Raw genomic sequence first — 15,280 nt, forward strand, 5'->3', positions numbered from 1 at the left:
ACTAGATAATATATCTCCATACCTTCTCTCAAAATGATAGAGAGGAAGTTTAGCATCAACATCTTTAAGATTAGATGTGGGTTATTGCCTCGGCAGTTGTTGTTTTAGCTACCATCATCAGCTGTGACAGTGAAAGTATCTGACATATTCTCCTTTTCCTGCTGAGATGCCCTTTAGCAATGTGGTTGCGCCGCACCGCTCCAAGGTAAAATGTGTTTAGCTGTGTGAGGAGATGATCTCAGGAAAAAAAGCCTGGATTTAATTTAAAGTGGCTTCGACCGAGGTTGGTTCAACTACAGCTCCTCTCTCCTCTTACCGTGTGGTCCTTCTTTATAGTCGCTCAGATAACATCAAAGACAACGATGGCGGCGTGATTACTTTGTTTTTCAGGCTCACAGGTTGGTGCTGGAGTGCTGATGCAGCGAGGTGGCCCTGCATAATAAGTCAAGGAGAGAGGGGAGCCAGACTCTGGGGACTGTGATTAACTCTCACCTACTCCAAAGAACAGCAAGCCATTACAGAAAAATTATTTCTCAATTTATTTTCCGGGCAAGCTTTGAAAGAGAGCCTGCTTCTGGGAGCGGTTCCAACATAAACCCCTCGAAAAATGTAGATGCGCCGCTCCCTGTGGGAACTTAGAAAGTAACGCTTGTGTAAATAATGTCTGGAGCAGTGTCTTGTATTCTAACGATTAGCTCTTTGCAACCTACAACTTGATATGTGACTGCTTTAGGTCTGTTTGTTCATGTTCTGTCATTCTGATCAATAAGAATCTGTGGAAGAAAAATGAGGGGTTGTGTGATGGAGTGGGTTTAAGTGTTGTGACTTAAAGTCTGTCTCATGGCTGAAAATGAGTACTGCATGCTGATCAGTCTTTGTCTTTCCCAGAAATTCACTAACTCTTTATTCTCTCTATATGTCTGCCCTTCATCCTGCTGCAGCGTTAGTAGTAATAGTACTTGTAGCAGTAGCGGCAATAGAAGTAATAGTTCCAGCTCGAGGGATAGCAGTAGATGCAGTTGCACTAATTGTAATTGTAGTAGTAGTTGCTGTAATAGTAGTTATAATGGTAGTAGTTGTAGTAGTAGTTGTTGTAATAATACTGCAACTATCTAGATGTAGAGCAGTAAAAAAAACTGTAGTAACAGTAGAAGCAGTAGTAGTATTAGTTATAATCATAGTGGCAGCTGTAATTAAGTCAAGCAGTAAGAAAGTACTGCAGTCATAGTAGTAATAATACTTATAGTAGTAACGGCAATAGAAGTAGTAGTCACAGCTCAAGTATTAGTAGATGCAGTTGCACTAATTGTAGAAGTTGCTATATTAGTAATTATAGTGGTAGTAGTTGTAGTAGCAGTTCTTATATATATTATAATAGTAGTAGTAGTTGTAATCAAGTCCAGTAGATTTAGTTACAAGTACTGTGCATGAACACTTAGGTATAGACTACACTGGTAGTGGTAGTAGAAGCAATAGTACTTGTAGTATTAGCAGCAGTAGTAGTAGTGCTTAAATAGTAACAGTAGTGGTGTAGCTATCGTTATTAAAGTAGTAGATGTTGTAATAATGGTTCAATAGTGGTAGTTGTGGTTGTTGGAGTTGTAGTACTAATGGTAGTAGTCCTTGTAGTAATAGTTGCTGTTCTAGTATTACTAGTATGTCAGTGGATAATATGTTACTTAATAGTATTACAGTAGCGGTAGTAGTTTATCCCACAATCATTTATTTCCCTCCTCCAAAGTGTCATTATATCACATGAGGATGTGATTTGAGCCCACTGACCCTTCAAAGCGTTAAAGCATAGTACATTAATACTGTAAAAATACAATTAATACAGAAAAATACTTAGAAAACAAGACAAGATTGCCAGCTATCACCCTGGTTACCACAATAAAAGCTGTTATTTACAGTAACTGTCACTGGTAAAGCTGCAATCAGCAACTGCAGCTCCAAAACAGGAGCAAGAGTTTCAGAAATGTGAACTTCAACACCCAAAATGTCATGTCTGTTAATCTGGCTCTCTGTGATAGAGGCTGATGAAGGCGGGTGTACAGTATAGCCACATGAAATCCTTGCCTGGTGCAGCTTTAATTAGAGAAGACTTTCACACTTCACAGTACAGCTAATGTAGCATGTGTAGGTGTGATGTATTCTCAAGTCTCTGTTCTTGTACAGTTGATCAGTGCGCTCTGAGTAGACTCTGAGAAGTTCTGAGATATACTTGGTTCATGCTCACTGCCTGCTGACTCATATCAGTACTCACGCCGCACCACCGAGTGTAACGGTCTGGAATTTATGTAAAAAAGGTAACGGCCCTGAATGCTGAGACGCTTATTTCACTCTTCAGTCTTTCACTATCTTTAGAAAGATTTATATTTTGCATAGTCAATAACTGAAGCCATCTTTTTGGAGAATATGGAGCAGTTCCTTGAGGTCTCTTAATAACTGGCAGCTGTGTGTGTGTGTGTGTGTGTGTGTGTGTGTGTGTGTGTGTGTGTGTGTGTGTGTGTGCGTGCGAATGCGTATGTTGTTGAAGGTATGAGCAATCTGACTGACACGCGTTGCGGTATTATCATTTTCAGCAGGTGCCTAACATGGCGAGAATGGCAAACCACACACACGCTTCCTCTCCGAACAGGATGTGTGTGTGTGTGTGTCCTGAAACTACATTAAGTAATAAGTGTGTCTGACAATTTGAATTACTGACGGACTCTTTTTCCCCTCCAAGTCAAAATAAGCATTTCAGTTTTTGTGTTTCGTCCGCTATGCAGCTATGGCTCATTTGATGGTATTTTAATAGCACAAACAGCATTAAAATGTTCACCACAAAGTGAGCAGTTTCACATGAGCAGTCTGTTTGCTTAAGCACTTACTGTGGTGACATACTTGTCATGAATAGAGACAGTTGCCATGTTGGCTCATGGCAACCAGGGAGTTTCTGAAGCAGTTGATTTGTGTCTCAGATTTTAGTCTTTCCGGTGTACATTTCTTCTTACAGCGCATACAGAGATTCTATTAAAGCCATCATGTCTGAGAGGGAAGGTGCTTTTTAACTGAGACTTGAGTTTCTAAGTGATGCTGACAGCACTTGATTACATCTCATGCCTTCATGCGTCACAGCTGTAATCACAGCGGCGAATGCACTCTGCTACATGATATGCATGCACACTGTTCGTTGTGCTGATTGTAAGGTTGTAATGGACATCTTGTTTTCTCCACAGGGTTTGCAGGTGAAGGCAGATTATGTTCCTCTGCTACAGTCCCTGGCCACGTATGGATGGAGACTCACCTGTGTGCTGCCAACTCCTGTAATCAAGACAAACAGGTAATGGCCCTCATCTGACTATTAAAGGTACATTAAGAGTTTTATGACCTCTAACGACCTCTGTTGGCAACCAGCAGGAATTTCAACATCTGCAACTCCAAGCCTTAGTGTTGCTTTTTACCAATTAACAAGTCCAATAAAAAGTATTTAGAACACATGTGTGACCTCCATTTCACTAATCATGTGACAAAATGTTAGTTTAGTGAAAGTACAGAAGTATTATCAAAAATGCACCTAAAGTATCAAAAGTAAAATACTACTAATACTGGATAGGTATCATTGATGCATTAACATGTAAGCAGCATTTTGATATTGTAGCTGGTCAAGTTGGAGCTAACGTTTTGTCTGTAAACATCTCAATCTGCAGTAAGTAAGTAAAAGTACTAAAGTACCATAAAATGGAAATACTCTAGGCAAGGTAAGTTTATTTGTGTAGCACATTTCATCAACAAAGCAATTAGTGCTTTATATGAGGCATAAAAATACATTAAGACAACATAGAAAACAGATCCATGTTGACAGGATATTAATAGAATAGAAATAAAATATGAGATAAAAAAAAAAAAGCTAAAATGGACTAAAACTGAATTTAAGAAAGAATGCAGTGAGAGATATGAATAAATAGCCTTCAAGTAAAGTACAAGTACCTCACGATTTTACTTACTGTAAGTACAGTACTTGAGTAAATGTACTTTACTACTGTGTTTCCAGCACTGCTCCTGAATCATTTAAAACCCCTCTGGATTATCCCAAAAGTACATTGTCACCAAGCTTGAAACAAGACTCTTTTTCTTAGTTCATAATAAAAAAAAAAGTGTTTCTTGAGAAATGTTAAGCTGAAAACTGGGCCTTGTGTGAAAAGTTATTGCACAACTTAAAATCCAAAATATATTATACACTAGTAGCAGGCACTACCTACTGTATATGCTACAGTATTGCTGTGAAAACTGAACACAGTTAGCACGCCCACCTTGTCTGTTCAAGTTATTGTTCAAAGAAATATGACAGCTCTTAGGAGATATTGACCTAAATCTGTTCCAATTTAGGCTGAGCTTCGAGCCGTGCAGCAGCTCTGACTGTTGGTGGAAAATCTCTTCACAGAAATGTAACGGTTCCTCAGCTAAGCCTGTGCTGACTCATCATCACTCATGGCTGCTGTATGAGTGTACATCCGCTTATGGTCAAAGGCCTCGCATGTTCCTCAGTCCCCCACCGAAGAGCTTCACATCAAAAACAGAAGTTGTTCTTCAACATGCTGATAACGTAGAGTACCAGTCAAATATGTCACTCCAGTACGGTCGAGTACGGCTCTCTGCAAACTTAGAAACCACTCGTACTGTTGGTGTCTAAGAAAATGCTGGACAGCAATAACAGTCTACATAAAATAGGGAATAGGAATAGGAGATAACAAACAAGAGTTAAAGGTATTGTAGCCGAGTAACAAGGTGTTGTCAAGTAACGGTAACATTCTAGCCCTTGAGGCTAACGTTAGCTACCATACTACTGTTGACAAATAAAACTAATACCTCACCTCCAGTTCTCGCTGAAGAATAGAAACCTGTGTTGACCGCGTCTCCTCAACCATTTTCTCATCCAGACTCATTTAGCTTTTTTTTTTCTCACTGCGAAGCATTGCTACAGCAAGTCGCTTATTATAAGTCTCCATTTTGTTTACATCTGCCTCCCCATGAGACCAGGTGAGATTACGTGAGGTTTTGCTCCCTCGCGATGATCTTAATAATATCCTGCAGTGTGTGATCTCGTAGTTTGTGCATGTTTGAGATTAGACAGAAGAACATGTGCGTGATGTGACCCAATTTCAAAATCGGTTCGTTTTTTAAACCCCTGTAGTCTGAGCCCAGCTTTACTCATACTTACTTATAATTTTATTGTAAGGTGTAGTGCACTGCCATTCTCAATACATAACTAACAAAATGTTGACCCATATTTTTACAACTCTATCTTAATAGTCACATATGTACACTGAAAGAGTATTTGATCACTGCGATGGTTCCTGCAGTCCATACTGGCCACAAAGAGAACCCTTCTACAGTGAAAGCAACTTCAGTGTAAGTGATAGGGGACAAAATCCACAGCTGTTTATCTGTGCAAAAATGTCTTCTAAAGTTCAGCTGGATCTCTCATGTTGGTGTCAAATTCCCACTTCCTGTCTCTCTGTTGGGACTCAGCGAGGAAGCATTGTCCGGGAAAGGAATTTCCTAAACGCTAAATGGACCTCGGTGGATCCGCACCTGATGAAAACTTATATCGCCTTTAATGCATTTTTTCACCGAATGAAGATTTCGTCCCCTGTCATTTACAGTGAAATCGCTTTAGAGAGGGATCTCTTTGCGGCGGACAGGAGCAATAATTACCGCGACCAAAAACAAGTATTGTTTTAAGACAGATTTGAAAAATGTGAAGCTATTCTTTAGTATACTGCTGTGATGTGTGGTGTCCTACTAATGAAGTGTGCATATAGTATTTCCATCAGTGCACTGACCGATTGTTTGCTCTGCCCCCACCTCAGCTGGTCATGTTTGCTGCTCTTTGGCAGCATAGCTGATTAATTACCTCTCTATTTTCATCCTTTGTTTTCCTCCCTCCCTCTCTCCGTTTTTTCAAAATGCCACAACACAACAACACAACATGGCTAATTAATCAGAGTCGGCCTAGATACAGTACAAGACGGAGCTCATTTCTCTCCCTGCCTTGAAAACATTTCGCACGCCAAAATAATGGTTGATTATCTATTTCAGATTAGCAATACTCATTACACTTGTTTTCGTGGTGTTGGCTCCTCCATTTTTAAACAGCAAATTTGCAAATGCACGCTTTTTTTCCCTTTGTCTGAGGGTTTGCAGACTGCACTTCATCTGGAGGGGTCGGATAAGTGTCAGTGATCTCAGCAGCGTCTGAAATTAATGCTAACTGGTGCTCAGCGGCTTCTCCACACAACATTAATTCATGTAGTTGTCTCAGAGCATGCATTCATGTTCGCCGCATTCAATTAATGTAGATGGTAATTACATTTTAGAGCCATTAACTGCAGTAAATGTGAATTTCTCTACATTAACTATGAAACAAGAGAACAAACAACAAGGAAGGTTCAGACAAATTAGTTAATTCTTGCAGGTACATTTGGTTAGAGACTAAGTAGGAATCAACATTTACATTATAGAGTCTTAATCTTAATTTTAAAGATTTGCATTTTTGGGTGCAGCATTTGATGCGGCAGGTTGCAGCAGAGGTGTGCGGTAGACTTTTTACCCAAAAGATGAAGCCGCCAACAGGTACATTTGTCCATAAATTGACACAGGCTATTGCTGTTCCACGGCTTCGAGTTATAATAGTGCGGCCGACACTGACAGCCAAGAGTAGGTTCAGTAAAGGCCTGTAATTTTCTAAGCCATCCTCTCCTGGCTTAATGGGCTGGGGCTTTTTGCTGGGAACTTCGGTTAGTTTTCAGCTTTGATTTGCCAGGAAGCCATCCAGCATTCTTGACAGCCTAGAAAATAGCGTATGGATAAATGGTGGAAGGAAGGAGGTAATGGAAAAAAGAGGTTGTGGTGGGCTTTGGATGGTTTAGATAGTAAGCTTTCTGCTGGAGGAGTCTCAAGTCCATTTGATGTTGAGAAAGGGATGATTTGTAGCAGGCTTTTAGGGTTCTGCAGCGATCATAAACCTGCCATCTTTCCTCATGTGCAAGGTTTGCGCAGGCAGCTTAACTTTAGACAGCATCTAACCTTTGTGTATATGTGTGTGCATGTGTTATTGAACTTGTGTCAGATAGCAGCACAGGACAACACATCTCCTTTTAAGCCACGTCCAATAATAGCAATAGATAAATAGAAGGAATAAAGCAGAAACAAACAATAAAACTGTCACAAATGTGGCTGTCAGAGGAGATAAAAGCAGAGAGGTAAAACTGAGTGGGGAGCTAGTTAGAGAGAGCACACTGGACTATGAACGGGCTGTGCATGACAAAGATGAGCAGACGAAGGACTGAAAGTGAGCGTGAGAGACAGGAAGCCCACTCAGAAATGAATCTGCATTTCCTGCCACGATTAATCTGTCAGCGCAAGTGCTCGCGCAGATTATCCTTCGCAGAACACAGGAGTGTGACATGTGCATGGGATGGAGGATTATATTTGGGGAATTGAGGAAAAGAGAAGAAATACATGTTCTGAGAAGCTGAAGATGTTTTGCACACAGACATTCAGGCAAACTTCAAAGTCTGCCTCTTTGCGTGTGAAATATCAGTTTCTTTGCAAGACTCGAGGGGGAAAGGGGGGAAATGAAACAGATGACAGTAGTAAAGCGGTCGGGCCACAAATGTGAGCCTATATCTTTAAACTGTCAGATAAGAGTGTGAAGCATGAGTGGTGGCCAGCAATAATTTGACTATCATGATGGAAGGTCAGACAGAGTGTGGATCACTCTGTGTTATCCCAGGATTTAACTCCAATGAATTATACATATTTATCTTGGAGTTCTGCAGCAATTCTTCAAGCAAAAGAAAAACAATAAATTATGAAGAATCAGTGAGTGTTTGCAGCATTGTTTCCTAAATGTTCAAATGTTGAAAAGCAAGCGGGGAAAGCTTATTTCCGTCTCCCATTCATTCTTCATTTTATCTTATCATTTCTAAATAAATGAATACCCAAAAAGTGTTTGATTGGAGGAATAAAATGATCTCAGAGTCTTTCAGCTGATGTCCTCTCCTCTTTCCCTTTCTCTCACTGTCCTCATCTTTCAGTGATGGAAGTCTGTCCACCAAACAGATTGTTTTCCTGCAGAGACCAATCTTGGGCCGAAAGAGGAGGGAATCCAAGGTACACGACCTCGCATTCCTCTCTGTGTTTCTTGGCTAATGTGGGGTCTCCCGCCAGTCGTTCAGTCACCTGCTCAACATATATCCAAAGCCAACATCACCTTTTGCCACCTCCAATTCCACAGCTGTTTTTGTTTTAAGTAGCCAAACACACACAGCGCTGGACAAATGTGAACAGACTCCTCTCTGTTTGAGATATCAGGAATTCTTCATCAACGGACAAATGTGTTGTTTGGGGAAGCAGGGTTTGTAATGCTTTCTTAGCGACCCTGAATAGTGGTGATAACCTCTAAAGCTAACCTTTGTCCGCAGTGGAATGAATCCATGTTGCCGCTTTCTGTGACCCGAATTTAAACTGCCATCACAACAACAAATTTAATAGGCCCTAAGACTCAGGGAATTGCTAGCGTTAACAAGATTTTCTTGCCCGTTTTATTTGCAGTTTGTTGCAGTTCTCTATATCCCAGCAGTGTGTAGAACTACACAAGTAGTTCAAGTAATTGAGGACACATTGCATTAAATTTTTTCCCTGTTTGTTTGGTCAGACTGCAGGCCTTGAGGCACCAATAACTCCCCTCAAAATGGCCTCAATTTCCTTCTCGGCATCAATGAGACTCATTTGAATTACCTTGTTATCCCAGTGCAATATTAGATCCTCTGTGATTTATTCTTAATTAAGTCTGTGTGTACTGCCTTGTGCCCAAAAGCATATTTAAAGAGTTTCAATGTATTCCGTTAACATGCTAATGTAAACTTTGAATGTTTCAGAAATTGATCTTCAAGCCCCGAAGCAAGTCCAACAAGAACTGCATTAAAGACACAACAAAGAACAAGAAGAAGAAAAAAACAAAAAATGAGAAGGATGCAGAGGATCCTAAGATTGTTGACGACAGAGAAAAGGCTGAGAAAGAGGAAGACAAGAGTAGGGATGAAAGAGAGAACACAACAGATGTAGAGACAGCAAGACAAAGTGAGACATCAAAAGAAAGGGAGGTGAGGTGCAATGAAGATGGAAAGATTGATGATGGGATTGAAATCAGCGTAGAGACTGTTGAAAAGAAAGATGGAGGAGCAGAGGCAAAAGATAACGTAGTAGAAAACGGCACAGAAGAAGAGGGAGAGGAAAAGATAGCACTGGATGGAGAGGGATCACAAAAGGACGGAGAACCTTTAGAAAACGTAGAGATCCAGGAAGTGACAGAAATTGTTGCCACTGTCGAAACACAGAGCAAGACCAAAGAAAAGGAGGACCAGGTAGCAGAAGTTGAAGCTGTGGTCGAAAACGGGGTCGAGACGGATGAGGAGAAAGACGAGGGCGAAGAGAACGCGATCAAAGACAAGACAGAAGAGCCGGCAGGCGCGGAGGTCATTGCCAAGGAGATCGTGGCAGATTCACAGGCCACACCGACTAATCAGAGCCCAGAGGAGACTCAAGAGTAGCCCCAAGTAGTCCAAGTCAAGGTTTTCCCTGCCCTACCTCTCAAATTCCCCATCTTAAGAACTGGTTCACAGTGTTGTCCCTGATCCAAATTAAAGGGGCTTCGATCCCCATCGCTGCAACATTCTCCAAACCTGCCATCTTTCATAGACGACCCCCCCCCCACAACCTGCCGCAGTATAGATACAGAACGATTTCATGTAACTGCAGACATCAGCCCTACTGTATAACCACACATACTGAATGTAAATATCCAAAACATGTTGGTGCAGGATAGTCGATGTGGAAACACTGGAATGACTGGATGGGGATCGGCAGGAGGGTTGAATATCTAGAATGATGCCATGATCAGATTGGGCGTGTTTTTTCTTTTACTTAAAGGACCAATGTGTAGGATTATCACCTGAAATTAAGAATCAATGTGTTTTCGTTAGCTTAGAAGGAGCCCTTCATATCTACGTAGGGAGTGGATCCTCTTCCACAGAGCCCGCTATGTTGCACCACCATGTTTCTACAGTACCCCAGAACGGACAAACCAAACACTGGCTCTAGAGAGGGCCTTTGAAGTGGCAGCTTGAATTTTGTGGCACGAATGCACCTGAAGGCCGCCGCAGGTTCTCCGACACAAAGGGACGGGAGCGGTATTCAGTTGGTTGCGATGTGCAACCTCACCGCTACATGCCACTAAATGCTACACACTGGTCCTTTATGAAGAATGAGAAACAGTTTAAAGGCCTGGTCACACCAGCATTTAAAAATGACAAGGCAAAATTTCTGTAGTGGGTTCGCTTTTCGTAAATGCATCGTAAATTTTGTAAATTTCTCACAAGTTTGACCAAAAGCAAGCAGTCTTGACAGCGTTAAACTTATATGTCTTTTGAATTAGTGAACTTATTGTCCCCTAAGCGACTGAGACAACTAGCTTGTTAACTGACAGTTAGCAATGTTAGCGATAGCTCACCTGATAGTTTACCAATAGCCCTGTGAACAGTCCCTAACACAAATCTTGCAAAAGTCTGGTGATAAATGACGCTGTGCCACTTTCTGGTGTGACCATGCCTTTAAGCGAGTGAGGAGCATTACATGATTCTCACTGCAATGAAATGAGTTTGACGTCAACTTTCAACTTGTCTAATTAGGGTTAATTAGATAAACTGAAGGAACAGCAGTGATTTTTGGATTTTTCTTTATTATCATGGATCGAAGAACGTTCTCTGCTTGCTTTTGAAGAATAGTTTGACAGACATGGCAAAACAAAAGTCCTAATAGATCTACCCAGATATAGCACCTGTTACAAGGTGTACTTTCAGCTGAGAGTTGAGCAGCTCTTTTCAGTTTGTGAAGCTGATGTCAGCTCCAAAATACAAGAGGCAGAATCTTGACAGGACACAGGCCTTCCTCATCCACACGACTGACAATGTAAAGGCAGGTATGCTCAGAAAGGCGTCTTATGTGATCACAGACTGTATCGCCGCTCCCTCGTTCTGTGCAGCACAGTAAGTTGTGATGTGGAGGGAACTTGGAGGAGAATACTGGTAGAGGTGATGGGAAAGGCGTTAGTTGCGACAGGCAATCCAAAGTAGGGTGAAGAGATAATTGTTTACGCTGAGCTCTAAGCCGTCAAGTGCTTCAAAGAGAGCCGATAATCACTCTTTGGTGTGGTGTGCTAAGCTCACCTTGCATACAGAATGTTCCATATTCAAAGCCACGTTAGATAAGGATGTGAAATTCAGCTGAATGTTTGCAACTCGAGGGCAGAACTCATGTTGAGATGCACCTAGTTAGCTTTTACATACAGGAGTGAGGATTTATATCTGTGCAAAGTTGCATTTTTAATTACATTTCCAGTCAAAGGCCACAAACAAAAGCACTTGTCAGTGTGGAAACAAGGTTAAGCTGTGCGGTCAGGACCGAGCCTTGATTTTTACTGAGACCAACACAAAAGATTGAGAGGGAGAAATTGAGACAAAGAAAGAGGTTGAGAGAGAAGGAGAAAGACCATAGAGCATAAGAGAGTCAAATAAAAGAAATGAATTGGCCCATTTATAGTAACGGCAGTTTGCGTCCCACATTCCCTGTTGAGATTTCCTTCATTATTTTACCTCCAGCTCTTTAAGCACCTCTTACCAGACATCATTTCTGACAATAACCAAGTCGTAATGTGCTGTTTCATTGCATCGTGTACAGCTTTCCATTTTAAAAGCGGGGAGAAGGGGAAGGAGGAAGGTGGCGACGTTCACGGTGTAGAGCTCTCATTAGCGCACTAATGGATTTTGTCAGTGGGGTATCTGTCAGGAATCATGCATTTACAATGGGGGTCACTTATTGGGTGAGGTATTGACAGCAAAACACCTCAACGTGTCAAGCAAATAGCCTTCAGATTTAACGGTGATGTCATAGGGAATCATTTGCACTGAGGAGCAAGACTTTGTGTTAAAAATGCCAAATTTAGCAAGGAAATTACACACACTTCATCACAAAATGTGTCAGAAAACCTATTTATTAAAATATTCACATTCGGTTAATCAAGAACTTAAACTACCTGCTGTCCTGCTTTATACAGACTATAATTTGTCATAATTTGGATCTTTTGTTTTATGAGAATAGATGATACCTTGGTCAGGAAGAATGTCTCTTTTTTGGGAGCGAAACTCTTCAATTACATACGTAAGTAAGACGGATTATGCTGAATAAGTGCTCTCCTTAATTAATCAACTCGCCGCTGAGATTTTTTTCAATGTAAAATGGCAAGTGTTTTTGTGTAGAGTAGAATATAAAAAACTGTGACCAGCTTAGCCTTATTACTATACTGTAAATGGCCCACAATCTGCTTTTAGAAATGTCTTTTAGAGGCACAATGGTGATTTAAGTGTTATATGTTTGTTATAGTCAAACAGGAAAGTTTTGCTGCAGTCAGTGTTGGTATTTTGAAGCTGTTGTTCCCTGTTTTATTACTGGAATTCAGAGCGAGGGGATAAAAGATTTGAAGTGTTTGTCTATATGAAGGTAATATGTTTTGGATTTTTTTTTTTTTTTTTTAATTATTGTGAATGTTCTGTTTTTGAGTCAAGAGATTTTATGGTGACTTCGCGTTGCCTCTGCTGTTCCGCTGAAGCTTGCTAAAATGTATTTCTGACTGACGCTTCGAGCTACCTCCCGAGGGCTGTTGTTGGTTTTAAACCGAGGGGGTCACCGCATGTGTGACCCCCTGAAACATATGCTCCTTGTCCTCTCGCCCTCCACTATGACAAAGCCCAGACCCATGAGCGTGAGGTCATCGCTAATGGCAGACAAGGTCAAGGGTCATATTTGCGCCAGAATGGATTTTCCACAGCTGTACACAGGAGTTTGCACGAGCACATGACCAATAACCACTCTGATATTGAATTAAGATATGAAGTCATATCATAATATTCTCTGTGGTATTTTCTTGTCTTTCTTTTTTTTTTTAACTTCATTTTCTCAGCTGCTTTTAGCTTTCGGCTGTCTGAGCTTTAACAAGCACTTATTGTATTCAAGAAATATTTCATGTTGCCTCTTGCAGCAAAGCTGCTGGGAAGCAAATAAGACTCAGCTGTCACTTTCACACGTTTGTCAGAATGTGACAAATATGAATTATGAAAGGCAATACCAAAAGACGCCTTTTGATAGCTGACAAGATCATTATGAATATTTGAGAAATGTCCCTACTGAATCCTGGTCAACTCATATCGTCAGATTTAATCAATTTCTTCATTTTCCCCGGCGTCGAGATAAACATTATAAGTGTCATCTATCTGTTTTGTGAAAGTGAATTTATTTCAGTGGTCCCGCCTTTCTACTTTTTTGTTTTTTATCTGAAACTGTGACATTTATTCCCCTTTGGCATCCTGTGAAAACAGACAGATCATATTCCACTTTATCCAGAAGGGCTTTTGGAAAATTAGTTGAACGGCAAGATGATGTTTTTCGACTCCCACTATATTCCGGTTGGACATCCACAAACATGGATGATCGTGACCTTGGCAAATGTGACAGCCGGCCCTGTATCCGCCCGTCCTACCTGAGGCCGTGGCCTTCAGGGTCCCATCTTTTCCTGATAAGGGCTGATTGGTTGCAGTGCAGTCTAACCTCTGACATGAGTACACTCCGGGGACTGTGGGTAATTGTGATTTTTTTTTTTGTCTGACGTTACAAAAAAGAAAAACACAGACAGGGAGAGAAAAGCGAGGCAGAATCTGACACTTCATCAGTTAAATGATGCTGAACCATGTTAATGTAGCCGTCCGTGAAAAGAGTAGACCTTTGACTAATGTTGAGTTTTAAATATACATTTGCAGCCCTCTACCCATTCGTGTAAAAAAAGTAATATACAGTTTCCTGTCTTATATCAGCATAATTGTCTCTGAGCCTCAATAGTGGCGCTGGTGCAATCGTTCTTGGTAATGCTGTAAAAAATAAAAAATAAAACGTTATGGTTCATTTCCTGTGTGCTACTATGATGTGAAATGGGCAGAGTAGAAATGACAGAACATGATACAATAGGATGCCGTCATTTTTTTTTCTGTGTTGTCACTTTAGCTTGCTCACAGCCTCTGGAAAATGTATTCTTAGGTTTTTTGTCTCTGATGTTATTTTTTTTTATCACCTCGGCTGCCATCTTGAATGTTGAATATCTTTGATCATGTGCTGATGTCACTTGCATAGCAGTGTTTGCTATCGAGGAAGAAAAAGTATTCTTTATCTTTGCTATCCTGAGTATGTCCACATTCCTATTGTTCATGACATCTGTACAATTTGTATATTATAAAACGATTTATATTTAATGTGTACATGTGTCCTTGCTTCTTTTGTGTCAAAGGAAGTACTGCGTCTGTGTGTTGAGGCAGCTGCTATTAAAAGTAACTTTGATGCTCAGGCACAAAGCTCTTTCAGGAATTATGGTTTAGCTTTAGACTTGACTCATGAACTCATAAATACTGTTTCGTTTTTTCAGTTGGAAGGAGAAAATGTACACAGATGCATTCCTCCACCAGGCGTGTGACTGAGTCCAAAAAAACAAAACAGGGCCCATCTGATATTCTTATTGTCTTACTATTGTTCACAATGAGAGACAACTGTTATATAACTACAATCACTCAGTAGTACAATGCTTTGAATTAGAGGAGTCTGACATGTGATTACAAACATACATTTGCTTAAACTTTTAATTATTTGGTCAAAATCATGTTGAAAACTCAAAGAAAAAAGAATTATATTAGAAACAAAATATTCTTGCAGAATTTTACAAGACAACTCTAAGAATGATGCCTTTCCACACCTTTGTGTATAAAACTGCACCTCAAATGGTATTAAATGGTGTACTGACGGCAGAGCAGCCTTTCCAGTCTGCCAGAAACTCACGAGGCAGAGACAAGTGTGATATTATAGAAGGCCGAGACCGGATTTGAGTACTACCTATAGCTTTTCCCGCAACCTTGAGAAGTTCTTAGAAATGTTGTGTTCTCGTTCTACATGAGGACAGTCCATGCTGCCCTTGGAGACATACAGAAACTAACTGAAAAATGAAATGACGACTTCAGTCCACTGAACACAGTGGAAATACAAAAAGAAGCAGAATGCAGCAGGAAAATGAGCCTTATAGACCCGAATCACTATTTTCTCCAGGAGAAGAGAACTCTCTTTTTTTATCTGCTCCATCTGG

General features: G+C 40.6%; 1 protein-coding gene across 1 annotated transcript in view; it reads left to right on the forward strand.

The window, feature by feature from the left end:
* LOC139290785 (raftlin) overlaps positions 1-9,599 on the forward strand; it is a 79,773-nt gene extending 70,174 nt beyond the window's left edge. The window contains exons 7-9 of the mRNA XM_070912647.1: positions 3,222-3,325; positions 8,085-8,160; positions 8,928-9,599. Of these exons, the coding sequence (XP_070768748.1) occupies positions 3,222-3,325; positions 8,085-8,160; positions 8,928-9,599 (852 nt within the window). The remainder of the gene's footprint in view (positions 1-3,221; positions 3,326-8,084; positions 8,161-8,927) is intronic.
* Positions 9,600-15,280: the final 5,681 nt, after the last annotated feature.

This window comes from Enoplosus armatus, chromosome 9 (assembly GCF_043641665.1).
Source record: "Enoplosus armatus isolate fEnoArm2 chromosome 9, fEnoArm2.hap1, whole genome shotgun sequence".
Lineage (NCBI taxonomy): Eukaryota > Metazoa > Chordata > Actinopteri > Centrarchiformes > Enoplosidae > Enoplosus > Enoplosus armatus.